Genomic DNA, 17,411 nt, shown 5'->3' with positions numbered 1-17,411 from the left:
TTTTGTCATGGTTTGTAATGTTTCAGCCAGAGTAACTAAGATCATCAGATTTTGATTTTGGTGAAAACTGGAATGATGTGTGATATTTTGGAATGTTCAATATTACATTGACTGGCCTAAAGGTGCTATCATCGTTTTTCAATTGTCTATACATCACAGATAATATCTTTGATGCAGCTGTTTTTCATGAAATCTAGGTTGCTCTCACACTTAATTGTCTGTTTGCATGGTCTGGACTTCGTTGTTCAAGACATTGTTCTGTTGGTTTTCAAAGGGCTTAAACAGAGGTGGAAGTGATCCCTTATTGTTGTTCAGAGATCGTTAGGGTGTTTCATCTACCCAAACATACCACACCAGGGCAAGGGGTTGATGCACCAGGGTTCAATTCAACCATACTAAACATGCCAGGTGTGTAAGTGACTTTAGGGTATGATACATCTCACTAAACTTTTTTTTTTGTTTGTTTTGTTTTTCATTTTTAAATCAGACTGATTGGCACAGAGGGAACACTACTGCCATGTTTGGTGTAATTATTACCGACTGGTCCAAGTGGTGCCTGCATCATTCATGACGGATGTTTGTATAGGTATGTAAACTGAGTACAAAATAAAAAGTATCAAAAAGTTGAATATATCCACACATTTTATGACTACAACTAGAGTCTCTAGGTGATCATATGTAGAACTTATTCCAAAGTTTTGGACAGAATAATAAATAAATAACGGAGATGGAATGAGCATTGCAAGATCCAAGGCATCTGTAGGACACTCACAAGGTTCTGGAGATGAAAGAGGTGAGAGTCCCAAGGCTTGTGGAGGTTTTGGCGCTGGGATCTGAGGACAGGGATTTATCCTCAGGGTTTCCCTGCATGGAAGGTCTACATGACAGCCTGGGTAGCTGCACGGTGCCGGAGAAGACCCTCTTCAAAGCACAGCTGAACCCAAGGTTTGGGACAGGCTCTGTGCAAGAGTCCGGCTCCACAGAGTTCCACTGTCTCTGGATAGCAGAGGAAAAAGTTTATTATAGAGAACAATTAGGAAAAATTTAATGTAATAGAAATGAACTGAACAATCAGAAGACAGGCTTTAACAAGAAACACCAGTTATTTTGTGTAGGTTGCATATGATTAGATTATTAGATCATATGATTCCAGTTATCTAAGATAGCTGAACCAGAGCACGAGACTTGTGCTGTGACCACATTAAGATAAATCAAATCTATATATGCTCTATATAGACATAAAATTGCAGACTTTTTTTTTTCAACCTTTACTTATTCAGAAAACGTGGACTGAGCACCCTTACTTTTTTCAGAAGTGTTACACCTCATACTCATTCACTATGTCACATTTGCACTTAAATCTTTTCCCTCATATCTTTTTACTGGAACATTATAAATCAGTACTGGACAGCCTTCTTCCTCATCACCATATATTATCTATGGGGGCACTCCAAGGCTCAGTCTCTAGCCTATATGGCCTATGCAACATAATAACATAGGTCATATTATCCATAATCACAATGTGTCTTTCCATTGCTATGTGGATGACGCACACACATAAATCTAACTCTGAATCTGTGACTCCACTTTCAAGGAGTGTCCTGATGACATCAAGCCCTAGATGTCACAGTTTCTTGCAGCTACATGAAAATAAATTGTTTGTTGTTATATACCCCATCAGGCTTTATTCTATTGTGAGGCCATCACTTCTGTCCCACCCATCCCATCTTTTCCCCCAACTGATTCTCCATGGAGCAACTTTAGAATTAACATCCTGTTATCACATGTTCACTGTTTTCTGGTTTACATCAACACAGAAAAATTCAGACAAACGGAAATGTGAATCTTTGATGTAAGGGTATTAGTAATGATGACACATTTTAGTTATAAAGTACTTTTATGATACTGAAAAACACTTCAAGCAAAATCAAAAAGCAAATGTGATTACAATATGATTACAGTGAGGTTTGAAGGACAGGAATGCTATGAGTGAGCACATGGACATTTTATAGACGTGCTCTTCTGCCCCTCAATGGAATGACAACATCAAATACTGTCAGTAAGGTATTTACACATTGAAACCATTCAGAAATTAGCATTTTAAAAAATGCACCAAGCTTGGCCTTAGTTTAACATGTTGAAGAGACACTAAGTCAATGAGGAAAAAAGTTAAATAAGGAGATCTAAAGGTAAATTACACGAAGGACTATTGCGTTTTTTGCGCTACTGCTGAAAAAGTGGCGAGCCCCGCAAAGCACACTCACACTGGCATGTTTTTTGGAAGGTTGATCTGATTTTGGCCCCTGTGGCTAAGACCATATCACCTTTAGCACAATGGATGGTTTTCACAATAAGATAGTGTTTGAGATTTCGCTCTTAGGGCATCTCTCTCGCAGCGTCAGTGTTGGGAGGAAACAGATACAGTAAGAGTCCTTGTTCTCTCCTGCATCGCGTGACCACATCTCTCCATCTGCAAGGGAGCTCTACCTTTCCATAAACAATACTCAGCTTGAGAGCTGTGTTCACTGACAGTTGAAAATATAATACACTCTCCAATTTATTGTTGACCATTTCTACAAGATAGATCTGATTTTTGCTAAATTCCAGTATCAGACACCACAAAATCAAATTAACTTTCTTGATATATAAAATAACAGAGAACACTGATGTTCTACTGTCTGATCAGTAATTTTTACATTAACATCTGTCATCAGTGACACAAATAGATACATACTAGATGTAGCCTATTACTTTATGGCAAGCTTGCATTGATCTACACCACACTTACAAGAGGGATCAATCAAGTTAACAACCAAGGATAGCTTACAGTAAATACATCATAGGCCCAATATATGAAAATGAACCTTATGTAAAGGGAACAGAGTTTTTAATTTTAAGTGCTATAAGGACAATCTTCCATTTAAAATTTTCTAAAGGTCTACTAAAGAAACTTACCTCCGTGAAGCTGAAAAACTTTGATGTCCAAGCTCGACTCATACTTGTCACTCTTCAGTTGCTGTACCATGTGAACGGGGCAACTGGGAACGATATCACAGAGAAAGACACAGAAACCAAATTTAAGATCAGATATGAAATACTCAGTGACATCAATACGTCCTTGAACTGTCACTCTGTAAATAACTAATTCCCCGCCTTCTCAGAAGTGTCCAACAAGGGACACGGCAAACTTTCCTGACACCCACTTAAATTTTGCTTCTCAAATGCTTCAAATGACAGTTGTTGATTCATAATTTGAGTAAAGACAAACCATATTTCAGATAATGTTAACAGTTCAGCTGTGGATAGAGGATATAGCAAGTAAATATATTAGCTTGCCATGAGATGGAGATAAAAGGCCTGGCTTCATGACAGGCCATTATTCATGTGTGTCTATCTGACTGAAGAATCAGAGGACCTCACACACCCAGACCTTCAGGTTGAACAAGACTCTTGTTTTGATCAAACTGCCCAGATACTCTCCATGCAACTTTTACAACATAAATGCAACTTTGGCTACAGCTCTGTTTCACTGAACCCAAGTCCATTTGAAACATGATCCTTTGCCCCACAGCCACATGAATCAAAGTTTGAGAACAAAATATAGAAGATAAAGGTGATTACATTTTCAATTTATAAATTAATTTTTAATTGCCTCAGGTATGACTTTTGGCTAATGTGCATAGTCATCTGTAAACTTACATTTTGAGCTTGTGAGTTCAGTGTGTAGGTTAACATTTAGGTTGCTTTGTGCATGATATAATCTCTCTTTAATAGCACCTCAAAATTATTTTTTAACACTTAATTCTCCTTTGTGACAGACATCCAAGCAATTATATCACTCCCATAACTTATTCACCATTACACTGATTGTGTTAGTGTAGTAACCAGTGTAGTGTAACAAAATGGGGAATAAAAATGCAAACAGCAGGCCTACGTAACATTATTTAGCATTATATATTCAAAGGCACTGCATTTACAGTACCTAGCTTATAGGGAACTTTAGGTTTGTTAGTGATACAGCTTTAAAATTGATATTAAAAGAAATGAAAAACCTTTTAGGCCCAGATTTATTTGATATGTTCAACAGGGCAGTTTTCTCTCCTCATCACTTTCTTAAGGGACTAGTGAAGACTGGGGAAAGGCTAAGATTAAAGGATATGGCGCCATCTACAGGACAGTCGGAGCATTGTGTTTGACTGGACAGTGAAGTGTAAAAGGACACACTTCCTCAACCATAAATGAAAATCAAGTCATTAGCTATCGACTCACCGTCATTTCAGTCGAAACACTGTTTAACATTATTTAATTCTGAATGTCCTCATAACACACGGCGAGTTTGCTAGCTCTCCTTCTTGGCAGACAACGAAGAACTAGCGGTATACAAGAGAAAAATAACTAAATTGACGAAGTATTGTCTTTTTAGTTCCAAAAATACCACAAAATGACTCCAAACGGCTTTAAAAAGGTAACACTAGATATGGGTAGTTAATATTTACCTTATTATCTCTTGTTCTGCAACCGCCAACCGTTTTAACGGCAGCGAACTGATGGTGCTTTCAAATGCTGTCGGAATAATTTAAGTGTGGTAAAGAGCGATTGGGAAAGTAATTACCTGAGGACGACAAGATATCCTCACGTTTCTTTTTAAACCTTTTAGTATCATGTGCAGACAACTTTTACACATTTAATCTGATAATTCCAAATCTCATAGTAATGTTCACTTAAATATTTAAATGCAGCACAAAGGAGCTCAGCGCTTTTTTCCCGACTGAATGCAATATAAAGGTATAAGGTGAGTTGTATTGATCAGTCTGATGAGTTGGCCACATAATCACTACATGTTCATTTTTGGATGGACAATTCCTTTATTGCAGAAAATATAAGAGTCTCACAAATATGTAAGGATTCAATGGAGACATATTTTTAGAAAACAAATCAGTTTTTATCTTTTGTCAGTTGCAAAAACAGGCTGATAATTTTGGAGTGGAAACAAATTTTAAGATCAAAGATACTGTATATGATGTAAAAAAAAAAAAAAAAAAAACAGATTGCAGAAGTCTTCGAGGTGTTTGTGTTTAGTATGTTTGTGTTGTAGGCTGTATTGCTGTTTATGCCATGTTTCTATATGAATGTCAGTGTATGGGTGTATGTGTAAATTTGTATGATTGTATGGCGGCATGTGTGGTGTCTGTAGATGTATGCATAGTTTTATATTTTTATGTTATACAAATCATGCATACATGTATTCATGTAAATTCAGATTTTTCAGTTGTTAACTGTGCACATGAATGCTGATCAACTCAAACAAACAAAAACAATGTTCCATGTCAACGAAGATCAAACATTAAGACAAGTGCAGTGTTGGTCATTCAGTTATTGTGGCAGTAGCTTCTGAAGTGTTGTGAGTGTTGACCCATCACACAGGTATCTGGCTTCGTACCCTGAATACAAAAAAAAAAAAAAAAGTGGGTGCTGGAGGTCAAAGGTCAGGTCAAAGAAAAAAACTAATGGTCATCTATTTGTTAAAATATAGATTACAAAGCAAAAGTGCAGAATTCAACTAAGTGTCAATGAATTAGGATTTAATTAACACTAACTACCTTGTACTTGTTGCAGACCAGACCAAGGAGGTTGGACATGGCTTGTTTCTGCAGGTCGTCTGTGTGCTCCTGCAAAATAAGTAAATAAATAAATAAATAAATTCCAGAAAACTATGGAAACAAGACTCTGGGTGAAAGACCAAAATCCCCTGATGTACAATATCTGATTTTTTTCCACAGCAGGGTTACAGGGTGGACAAAATAACCAGCATATACCATGAAAAAAGGACATATTCTTCTTATTATCAATGTCACAAGTACAACAAGGCGGTTATGCAGGTGAGTCATTAAGTTCAATGCTAGTTGAAAATCTGTGTCAGCTTTCAAACAGGTCTGACAACCACTACTTTTGCTACATGAGATAAGAAATATTTTATTAATTCCGAGGCAAGTGTCACTTCCAGCAGAAGTTGCATAGAACAATAGTGATAAATACTATTGTACATTTGAGAATTTTCACCGCAACAAGAGGCAACAGAGTTAGAGGCTGCTTTGGTTTGGGAGTAGTCAGGTAAAGACTCTTAGGTGAATTGGCTGTGGTTTTGGGGTGTTGAGCAGCTATTTTGTCATGTGTCTGTCTCCGCTGAGCTATGGCTTGCAACCTCTGTTCTCATGCTGTCATGGTTTTTGAGACCGCTCCCTTCACACTATCAAATAACTTGGCAGTTACTGTGACCAGTGCACCTGCAAGTCAAGATTGTTCCCCTTGCCATATTACGAATGCCACGGATATGAATCAACACCAGCACAGTTTCAAAAGATACTGTATAGAAAGGCTGGTGTTTATGTCAGGCCTGCTATTCAGAAAACACTTTTATCCAAGTTGTGTGGCATGTGTGGTAATGTAATTATGTAAGAACCATCTCCAAAATCAAGTCGATGCTCTCATGCTCTGACCTGGAAAAAGTCAACCGCGCTTTTATTTTCTCTAGACCTGACTACTGTGGCTTCCTCCTTTGTGGCATAAATCAAAAGTCACTCTCTCGTCTATAACTACTGTGGTTCAGAACGCAGCAGCTCGGCTTCTTCCTGCTTTTACTAGACGACATCACATCGGCCAAATCCTGCTCTCTCTACATTGGCTCCCTGTTTGATTTAGAATTGATTTAAAAATTTTACTGATCACTTTTAAAGCATGTCTGGGTCTGACCCCAAACTACATAATAGAAATGCTGACCCCTTATCTCCTGAGGAGGTAAGACTCAGAGAATCAGTAGCTGCTTTTAAATCACCTGTTAAACCCATTTTTACAAACTTGCTTTTATGTGATGTCATCTTTTTATTTTTATTTTATTTATTTATTCTTGCTTTTATTCCTTTAATTGTAGCCATTCATTTATATTTGCATTTTAATTGTTTTTACTGCCATTTTTATCCATTTCACCGTCTTTATTTTACAAAATTGTGATTTTTACGTGTCTTTTGCTGTCCTGTTTTAACTTTACCTTGTTTTGCTCGTTTGTGCTCTGCTTTTGCTGTGTCTGTCAAAGCACTGTGTAAACTTTGTTTTTAAAGGAGCTATATAAATAAAGTTTATTATATTTGTTATGAAGAGTTATAACTTGGTGCAAAAAGCCCACAACCTAGACCACTGATCTATGAAAAAAATATTACGGCTTGATGATGAGTCATCTTTCAGCCTCGTCTTACATCTGGACGGGTTTACATTTGTATAAAACATTGTGTGTCTAGCTGGATATTTTTTCTGTCCTTCTGCCTAGTGGTGACATCAGCTCTCACCACATTTCCTTGCACACACTGTTCGTTCCTGTCCACAGACCAGAGTACCGCCTCTGTGCACGTGGGCCCTTATTACAATTTATTACTGTAAGAGCAGCAACTAAATCGCTAACTAATAATCTGTGACAAACCTAACTTTCAGTACCAGATCATGCATAACCTTTTCATGCCATAGAAAACCATTTGCTTAAAAACTTGCATGTCTATAAAATGTCTTGATATATTCCATGTGATTAGAGAAGTCATTTTTTGTGTAGTGAAATAAATCTGAACCATATTCTTTTGAAAAATGCTGTTTGAACTCAATGAGGCATCTTGTGATTATCCTTGCATGCAAATGTTCAAGTTTCTGTGCATTATCAGTGCATTTATTGCTTTCTGTTCAAGCCTTAACAGACCAGTTTCACAGTAGCAGTTTTGACATTTAAGAGCAGGATTATGTTCCTAATGACATTAAGGTTCTGTTTCACCGAGGTCAGTTCAGGCCAAATATTCACAACAAGAAAAGTTGAAATTGCAGCTATTTGCAAAAGAATGTGGTCTGCAATTTTCTAAAACCCATCAGTTTATACCGAGGAGACTAGGTAGAGATGGTATATCGTTTTTGTAGCGTCTTTCATATGAATGAGGACAGTGATTGTTAGTTACTTGCTACAGCTGCATTTCTAGTATTAAAATTATTGTTTATTAAAACAAATGAAAACATAAACAACAGGAGGGTAGAGAATTTGGGACTGTCCATGGGTGCATCAATGGAATACCAAAGGGTGGCATAAATTATCCAAATTTCACCGCAAAGGCTCTGATCCACATAAATGGAGTGGAACCTGAATTAATGTCATTAGTAACATCTACATTTATCCTGCTGTTTCAAAATGGCTGCTGTGAAAAAGGTCTATCAATATGTCAAGTTAACGCTCGAATTCCACACACCATGACCAGCTCCTGTTTACATTGTGTGTGTAGCCTAAAGTAAAAGCACACCTTCCACACTGGGTGTAGCTTATTTGCTTCGCTTCAGTAGGAGCCATTTTAACGGGGACTCTGGTTCCTGTACCACTTCACACAAAATCATTACCCGTCTCAGGTTGCTTGGTGCTCAGTAACTGTTGCAGTGAGTTTTTGGCTCACATCAGGCTGTGGCTTCACACGTCAGTCTCAGTTCTTTTTCACTTACGGATTGGGGCATCAGAGCAGATCAAGTGTCAAAACAATAATAGGATCAAATGATCTCAGTGGGGAAATACTGTATGGTCACAAGTTTAGAAAAATGACCATCAGTATTGGTGGCAGAGAGGGGGGCACTGTGGAAATAATCATCCTGCAATCCAAAAGTCAGAAGTTTCTAACCACCAAATCAGTCAAGTGATGTTTTCTATTCAGCTCTGGAGCATTTTAACTCCTAGCTGTCATTACCTACCTTCTAATGAATGGCACAGGTTCTGCAGGTTTTTCTTAATGCAAACTTACCCCATTAATGGTCACCCAGGGCACGTACTCATGTGGAGGCTTCAGGGCAGCGGTCATCAAGGCATTCTGATGCATCAGTTGCATGCCCAGATCTCCTTTCACACAGCTCATGATGGAAGACCAACTCACATTGGAATATACACCCACACACTACAAATCACAGCAGACAGAGGAAATCAAACATATTTCAAACGGCACTGTAAAATAATATGTTGAAAAAATGAGAAACCAATTGATAGCTGCGTCAAAGCGAGTCAGGCAAATACACCAAGAACTAAGGAGACTCACACAAAAATGATACACACGTAAAGAAAAACAGCCAGACAAGACAAACACACTCATACTTATGCACTGAGTCCCTTACACTCTCAGCAGCCTTGATCACATCAGCAGCAGATTCCATGCAAAAGATGATCGGGAAAGCTGCCGGACCGGTCATGTTCATCACGCAAGCCTGAGGTACACAAAACAGAAAACACACAGCCCCAGAACCCATTCATTCAGAATGAGCAATAATCAGTTATCTCACAATCAATACTGACTTCATCTCTAATTTAGTATAAAAAGACCAAGGACTGATATTTTCTCAATGCTACATAAAGTCAATGCCAATTTTGTTGCTTCCACACTAACTTGAATATTTGAACAAGGCTTTATAGATCCATACTGCATTTCAGTGAAGATGAATGAATGATGCTGACATTTTATTTACTGAGCCACTGTACCAGAGGCAGACTATATAGCACCAAACTGCACAGTCACATTACTCTCAGATCAGTCACTCTGCACCTTGGGAAAATAACCTCACCTCGATAGTGTTGCCCAGGCACTCCTGTTCTCCGTGCTGGCATTGGTAGACATACTTGTGGCCAACTACTTTTTCCTAGAGAAGGTAAAAAAATATCTGTATGATAAAGACTCACTTTTTTTTAAAGGTAGCACTGTTTCATAACTCAAATTTCTCATGATTGTTAATAAGTATTTATCCCCTTGAAAGTAAGTGCTTAAGGAAAATTTAAGGAAACTGTCCATAATTATCTGAACTCAGGGAAGAAGTGAGGGTGTGGCATCACACACTCCATATTGATGCACTTCATGTATGGGCACTTTGTAAGTTATTGCTCATGTTTGGTTTGTTCACTTATGTCTATGAATGTACTTTGCCTGTGTATCTCTTGTGGTGAATTTCATGTCCTAGACAAATTGAAAAATGGGGTCATATTAGGACTGGGCAAAGGTTAGAGCGTTAGAGTTACATAATCTCTAGAGATGGACCACATAGGCAAGAGACACTCAATTGAAAATCTACTTTTTGTCACCTGATAGAATAAAGTGTTGCCATAGCTTAGTGTGTACTGTACTTTTCAGCTGCAAGGTTGTTTGCGTACCTCTGCATTGCCGTAGGGCACCAGAGCGACACTCATGATGCCCGATGCGAGGATCCAGCTGGGGAAGAGCATCTCGACGAGGAAGAGTCTGCAGCCTGGACACAGACTCTCATAGTAGAGCGCCACTTCGACCGGCTCTGCTGTCTGACGGGACCTGATGAAATCACGCTCCAGGCACTGCTTCAAAACCTACACCAGGGGAAAAAAAGAGGGCCAAGTAAACTTTGAGCTTTGCTATCTAACTCTGTGTCTTATTATGTATCTGTGTGTGTGTGTGTGTGTGTGTGTGTGTGTGTGTGAGAGAGAGAGAGAGAGAGAGAGAGAGAGAGAGAGAGAACAAGAGACAGACCAAAACACAGAGAGCCTATTGTGCAATTAACTATGAGCCAATAGTGTCAAACCATTTGAGGGCTTCCTCAATCTTATTTACTTAGTCACTGCTTTTCCCACAGTAGTACAACTAGTACTAGTAATAATAAAACACTGTTTCCTTAATTATCAAGCTACAATCTCAGAGACTGGACTTTGTCCAGTTGGACAAAATAAAACAGATAATTAGATAATACAGATAATAGTTCTCTAGTCCTAGTGAACTATAGTTCATGCACAACATGTGTGAACCTCCTCGAGAGTGCAAGTTTTCTTACCCCACACTGGGCAGCAGAGTCCAGAGATGAGCACCACTGGGATGGGGGATAGGAGCAGTTCGGCGGGAGCGCGCTCTGGACGCCGCGCGCATTCACCCAAACAGTCAAGATGAGCAGCAGAGGAAGCTCCATCACCAACTCGGCACAGGACAGTAGGTCAGTACTGGGCGCAAAACAAATAACCAAGTGCCGGCAAAGCTACTTTAATACAGAACCAGATGCTTCCTTGTCAAGTTTCTCGACTTGTGATTGGTTCTCAGGTCATGTGATCTCCAGCGCGTCACTTGTAGCTGGCAGACTCACCTCAGAGTTGGGGTAAATGAGTAATAAATCATAAGATCTTAGTTGCAGCAGGCAGGCAAAGCGTGACAGTCAGGCAGAGACTTGAAATGATTTGACAAAGTATGTGTTTTTGGAAAAATATATATATATATTTTCCAAAAACGCAGTGATTTATGCTTAGGATGTGTTTTCCTGAAAAGGCAATTCCTTTGACAACACCAAGCCTGGTTTCACATCCTCAATTTTTACTTCACCCTCACAAGGCGTTGTAAACTCTCCCACAATACAGAGTGTGGTTACCCTCCACTACATCCACCAGTACCATATAAGTAAAAAAAATAGTTTCGTTAATGATGTAGTAATGGTTTTACAAGTTAGGTGTCAAGTTAGGGTATTTTCAAGGTACCAGTCTCACACAGAAAAAGGAATGAGGAAATTTCATTGAAAATATATTTAACTGAAGTCCCCATCATGAGTCAACACAAGCCTCAGACTGTTGAGAAAGGTGTACCTATGGTGACTGTCACACGATCCCTCCGAGCTCAACTCCAAAAATAACAAAGACACAACAAGACTCAGTATGACATGACATATTTCTTCATACGCCTTAATTGCTTATTTTTAGTTTGGTGCTAAACAGATGCACGGGACACAAGGTGATGAAACTTTGCTGTCTCAGCTCTGAAATCAGATAAACACTGGACTTGATAACTGTTGCTTTTTAAAACTTAGACATGCATGTGCCTGCACTATAATTTACCATTAGTGCAGCTGGAGAATTGCAGAATTGCATGTTTGTATTTTGGCGTGTTAATATTGAACAAGGTGATTGATGTGAACAACCCCCATCTCCCCCATAAGATCCACATATATCCACAAAAGAAGTGATTTTTAACACTTCCATGTAAGTTACTACATAAAGCACTCCTTTATTTTGCTCCCCAAATGTCAAACTAATTTTTCAGTAGCTTAAAAATGCTGACTGTCATCCTCCTTCAACCATAAAGCCGGCTGATGGCATATGACCCGCCTAGAGTAGAGGGTCCAAAAATTATGACTGAACTATGGACCCTCTGACTTGTTTCAGCACAACAAGGTGATGAGGTGCATGGACTACCGTAATTTCATTATGTACAAAGTAAACAAAAAAACACATGAAGACAAACACACCGAAGACACCAGACCTTATTTTATATATCTTTTATTGTCTTTTAAAATCATTGCATCAACCTAAAGAAAGAACCGTACAGATGAAAGAGTACCTGTCTGAGGACAAACACAACTCCGAAGCAAGCTGTACACAAGAAAGAAAGAAAAAAAAAAAGTCTCATCTGAATTAAGACAGACCAAGGGAAGAGGGAAAACACAATGGAAGAGAAGAACCATCTTACGTGCATAGAGATTGTGCACACCACAACCAATAGGCCTCTACTGGCTGAACCAACAGTGCTCCCTCTGAGTTCAATTGCACTTTGGTGTAGAGTAGCTTTATATCTTGACTGCCCCGTTCAGTTCCATTCACCATTTTGAAAGAAAGAGAAGACCACATTGCAATATACAATATGAATCATACAACTGTTGGATACATTGAGCAACTTTGTGGGCAACATGACAAGGAACCATCCCTGGCAACAGGAACTTAAAAAGTCAGGGGGGAAATATACAAGAAAAGTATGCCGACAACAAGATGCTGTCACATGATAAAAGTGGGAGAAGAGAGACACGTTCTCAGGTATTGCTGCTGTCCTACAGGAGTGCCCACAAAGCTGCCAAATGCACCACCTCTCATCTTGTCTCCAAAGCGCAGAGTTGGGTCATGAAACTGTACTACAATACACCAGTGAAAAATACTACGACGTTCACATCAAATCAGACAGCGAAACCTCTGAGGCTGAAGTCTGGACTGAGTGATGATGTGAGAGGATTCACGGGAAGAGGGAAGTGAAAGTGCGGTTTGAAATTGAGTCATATTGTTAAGGTCATGTCGCAGAGATTTTGGTCTTGAAAAACCCTATTTCGACTAATAGATCCATTTATTCACTCTTGCTGTTTAGTGCAAAATAAAGAATCAAGAATATTATGCCTCTTGACAGCTGTTCCTGAATTTCCAACTTGAAGGACTCAATCCAAAGCTATACTCAAGCATTTCACTGAGTGGTGTGCATGTACTCTTATTCACAATGTGTGGGGATCATCCCGAATAAAATCTCTGAACAGAGTCCTGACCCGAGAGACACATGGCAAAGTCATCCTGATACCAACCATGCATATATAAATGACAAACCTAAGTGTAAATCTTTTATGAAGGTAATACATTGCAACGGTGCCTCGAGTTAGGATTCAGTTCTGCATCTACAAGGCTCAGTGTAAGGTGAAGTAGTCAGCAGGTAAAGAGTAAAAGAGACTGATGAATAAAGAGGAAGTGGCCCACAAATGCGGACCAATCTACCCTCTGGGACCGTGGTAAAGATGATCTTGAACTAACGGTGGTAATAATATCTCTTATGCTGTCGTATTGAGGGAGCACTGTTTTGACAAAAAAAAAAAAGAGGAACGAATCAAAACAGAAAACAGAACAAGCAGTCATAACATTTTCAAGTTTAAAATGACAGAAGAAAAAAGAAATATAAATCAAATCAATCTATCACAGCCACTTTAAGGGACAGACAGATTGATTCTCAAACGCATACTTGCTATTTGGTTAATTACATATTGTAAACATTTGTATTTTTTTTCTGTATGGAGGAAAAAATTCAAGCTAGCTTATTTTTTCTTTATAGGTTCTGTAAGGTTATCATTAACAGATATAAACAAACAAAAAAATAACAAACACTTGGACAGACAAATCTATCAGCTTTTTTAAAAAGCCAGATAAAAAAAACAACAAACAGATATACTCAGGCACCATAAATGAACACTTTCTAATGCCATCATTGTTCCATGTACAAAGCTCAGCGTATTTCAAAGGAGTGATCCTGAATTGTGTACCTTTCTCAAGTGTTGTGTGAAGGCTTGGTCAGATTGTTGTGTTTTAATTTTTACTGTCTGTCTTCCTGCGTTGGCTATTATGCCTGAGTGTGCTGCTCCAGACCAAATGCCCCTCTTTAAAACAGCAACCGTAGAAATAGACAACAGTAAGATCCAATAGTAAGATGGTTAATTGTTGTGGCACAACGTTAAAGCATCAGTGTCCACCGCATCTCTATGTTCACTCCACCGCAAGTGTGGCCTTTGTGGTGCAACTTTAACACTGCGTCTACTCACAAAACCAGAATCTTTCAAATGAAAAACAGACCTCGTGTTTGAGGGACAAAAAAGCAACAACTCCTTTCAAAAGTTTAATAAATGCAAAGCAGTCGAGACTGCGTTTAACATATAGACTCAGCTCTGTAAATATGGACACATATACACGAGCTTGCCTCATCCTCTGAACGCATTTGATAATCATGCTTATTTGTTTATATTAATGTAGATCAACTATTTCCATAGTAACCGTAAAGTTTGTTGCTGATCATGATGAAGCTCGTTGCAGCTGATTAGCAAAAACTGCTTGTATCTCCATACGGAAAACCTGCTCGCCCTGCTGCATACAGAACAGTCGCGGAGCAAAACTAAAGATCATGTTCACATCAAACCCTCTTTCTGATTTGTTTCAAGCATAATCCAAATCAGAATTACATAATCCAAAAATATAGATATCTAAGTATATATATTTCAAAATATTTATTTTCTAGTATGCCTCTCATTCTTCAAACCTTAATACACACCAAATATATGTGTTCTTTGTAGTCAGTGAAAGATGTGCTTTATGCATGAGGCCATTTCAAGAAATATACTTTACAGTGTACCAAAGCTGATGAAAAAATATTTCTAATTCCTTGAATGATTATGTGTCATATAGAAAAATGTTTTTTTTTTTTTTTCAAGATACTCTGTTGCAAATGCATATCTAATAGACGACCCAGACAAAAGTGTGGAGGTTTAGAGCCACGACTACCAAAAGTGGGGCTAAAGTCTCAATTCCAAGTCAAAGCACAATGTTGAGTCATTCATCGTCTGCCCATTTCATGCCCATCTCACTGGATAGCCACAGTTTCATCGCTACTGAAGTTGCACTGATTCTGGATGTTTCACACGGCATCTACGGCAGGTGAAGGACCATTTAAACACACTGCAAAAATACCCATCTTAACAAGGTATTATTCTTCTATTCAGTTTTACATGTTTCTCCTGCCAACTGTTGGAGATAACTTACTCCAATATGGTTCAAATTTGCTTCAAAAGTTGAGCTGAGGCAGATGGTGCTACTTCTCAAAAAAAAATGTTGGTTGCTATCATTCAGAAGTCTCAAAACGAGTTAATTTGCTTAGACTTGGAGCGGAAACTGCCTAAAAATATACCGAAACTGAAACTCATGTCATGTCATTTGCATTTTTGCTATGGCTTGTTCTTGTTAAGTTGGACAATTTTGCAGTGTGGACACAAATTGCATAATGAGCCAGTACCTCTCCTTAAAGTCTGTTTGAAAAGTATTTTAAAAACGTATATAGTCTATAGCAAAACTAATTATATATTGACAAGAAATTGCAATCATGGATACTACCATTCCACCAATGTTTGGTCAAAAGCTTGAGAACTACATGAGAAATGTTGACCACAACCCCCCACAAATGTATACTGTACACTATATACTGATTACTCCAATATCATCAAGACAAAGTGAGAATGTCAGTCGTTCCTGATATACTGTGTGGAAAGACCTTAAAACTCTAAACAAAAACAAAAAAAAACACTATTGAGGACAACTGAGCTTCACTGCTGCTGCTGAGGGTCAGTCAGGGTTGTTGAGAGTATATGGAACAGAAAAAAGTGCAGTCACAAAAAATGTTGGTCCATCGGACAGTATTATGAATGTGTCAGCAGTGGCGGGTGAGTCAACCGGATCGTGAGTTCACAGGGAATTGACTTGAAATAGAAAAATACTGAAGTGCTGCATGCGTTAAACTTGAGAGCTTATCAAATGAGCTTAGGCTTCAAACAACTGGGCTGGGCCACGGATGTGTACTGTTCACATTTTTCTATCTTAGCCGGGTTCTATTCAAAAATATACTTGAAATATCTAACAAACACCGAAGAAAACTAGCTTGGGTGTGCAGTGAGAAAGAGCACTAAGCTACTGTACAGCCCCCACCATAAAAAGGAATATGTAACAACTACAGATGTAACAAAGAGGCACGACTACAACACTCTGCATCACTCGTCTATCTACTACATGCACACAGCCCTGCTCAAACACACACACACACACACACACAAACTCGATACGCACACAGACAGAATAACAACTATGCTCATTTGCCAGCTACCCTTAAGATTCAGATAAATGGCAAAAGCATGAATCAAGGAGCACAGCATGTGGTGGTGGTGGCACCATCTTGAGGAGCAACGCTCCAATGACAATGAGGAGAAGAGACGAGTTCATTACAATGACAAAAGGCACTTCTAATCTTTCTCACTGAACTGTTTTATAGCCCTCTCATCAGAAGCACCACTGTCACTTCTAGTTTAATTCTTGGGATTTTCTTCTTGCCAAGAACTGTGCAAAGTACAGTACCGTTGATTATTCTTGATTGAAATTAAAATTTCTCAACTGTTTTTTTTTTTTTTTTTTTTAAGGGTTTCATTTCAAAATGTGATTTGGCAGTTTTGGAAAAAAAAAATGTTGCTACCTGAAATTCATCAAGCAATACTTCAAAACCAGAAATGATAAATCAAACACATTATGTTTGAGGGAAGAAGTGGGCAAAGGTCTTAAGATGACTGATAGTAAGTTTATGTTCATGCCCAGAAGAAAACATGTCCATTTTTCTCTTCTTCTTCTTCTTCTTTTTTTTTAAACATGGTGAATATCTCATTTTGGAATGAAACTCTCATCTCATTTAATTCTCATCCTTCCCAAACTCAGAAATCAAAGAAAGCCAAAATGGCAAACATGCAACCCTCAAAAAAAAAAAAAAAAAAAAAAAAAAAAAAAAAATCTGCATTCCTTTCTTCCTTTCCCCAATGACTTGAAACAACTGTACACTCATCCTAGAAAAATACTTTTTTCTCTTCTTTTTGGCAATCTGGGTCTGTTATGTGTAAGAAATTATTCATATCCAGAAATTAAAGAAATCACCTCTGATCACTTTGCCATATTTAGTTTCCAAAGCGGAATAATGCGATGCCTCTTTTCATCAACCACAGCATGGTTACTGAATAATCCTGCCTCCACAAAAAATGAA

General features: G+C 38.4%; 2 protein-coding genes across 3 annotated transcripts in view; both read right to left on the bottom strand.

Annotated features, from left to right (window-relative positions):
* pde4ca (phosphodiesterase 4C, cAMP-specific a) overlaps positions 1-3,145 on the bottom strand; it is a 54,425-nt gene extending 51,280 nt beyond the window's left edge. For both annotated transcript variants that reach the window (XM_030074391.1, XM_030074393.1), the window contains exons 1-2: positions 2,956-3,145; positions 773-996 (exon numbers count right to left, since the gene is read on the bottom strand). In XM_030074391.1, coding sequence (XP_029930251.1) covers positions 773-996; positions 2,956-2,997 — 266 coding nt within the window. In that variant the 5' untranslated portion in view covers positions 2,998-3,145. The remainder of the gene's footprint in view (positions 1-772; positions 997-2,955) is intronic.
* Positions 3,146-4,920: 1,775 nt separating this feature from the next.
* On the bottom strand, positions 4,921-11,049 carry LOC115375866 (gamma-interferon-inducible lysosomal thiol reductase-like). The gene is made up of 7 exons (XM_030075447.1): positions 10,846-11,049; positions 10,199-10,387; positions 9,619-9,693; positions 9,175-9,264; positions 8,811-8,960; positions 5,601-5,669; positions 4,921-5,441 (listed from the first exon to the last, which is right to left on the bottom strand). Exons 1-7 carry the CDS (start codon positions 10,975-10,977, stop codon positions 5,370-5,372), a joined length of 777 nt encoding a protein of 258 aa, XP_029931307.1. The 5' UTR covers positions 10,978-11,049; the 3' UTR covers positions 4,921-5,369.
* Between the last annotated feature and the right edge of the window lie 6,362 nt (positions 11,050-17,411).

Source organism: Myripristis murdjan, chromosome 17 (assembly GCF_902150065.1).
Source record: "Myripristis murdjan chromosome 17, fMyrMur1.1, whole genome shotgun sequence".
NCBI classification, from domain to species: Eukaryota; Metazoa; Chordata; class Actinopteri; order Holocentriformes; family Holocentridae; genus Myripristis; species Myripristis murdjan.
This window is presented reverse-complemented; position numbering and strand designations above follow the sequence as displayed.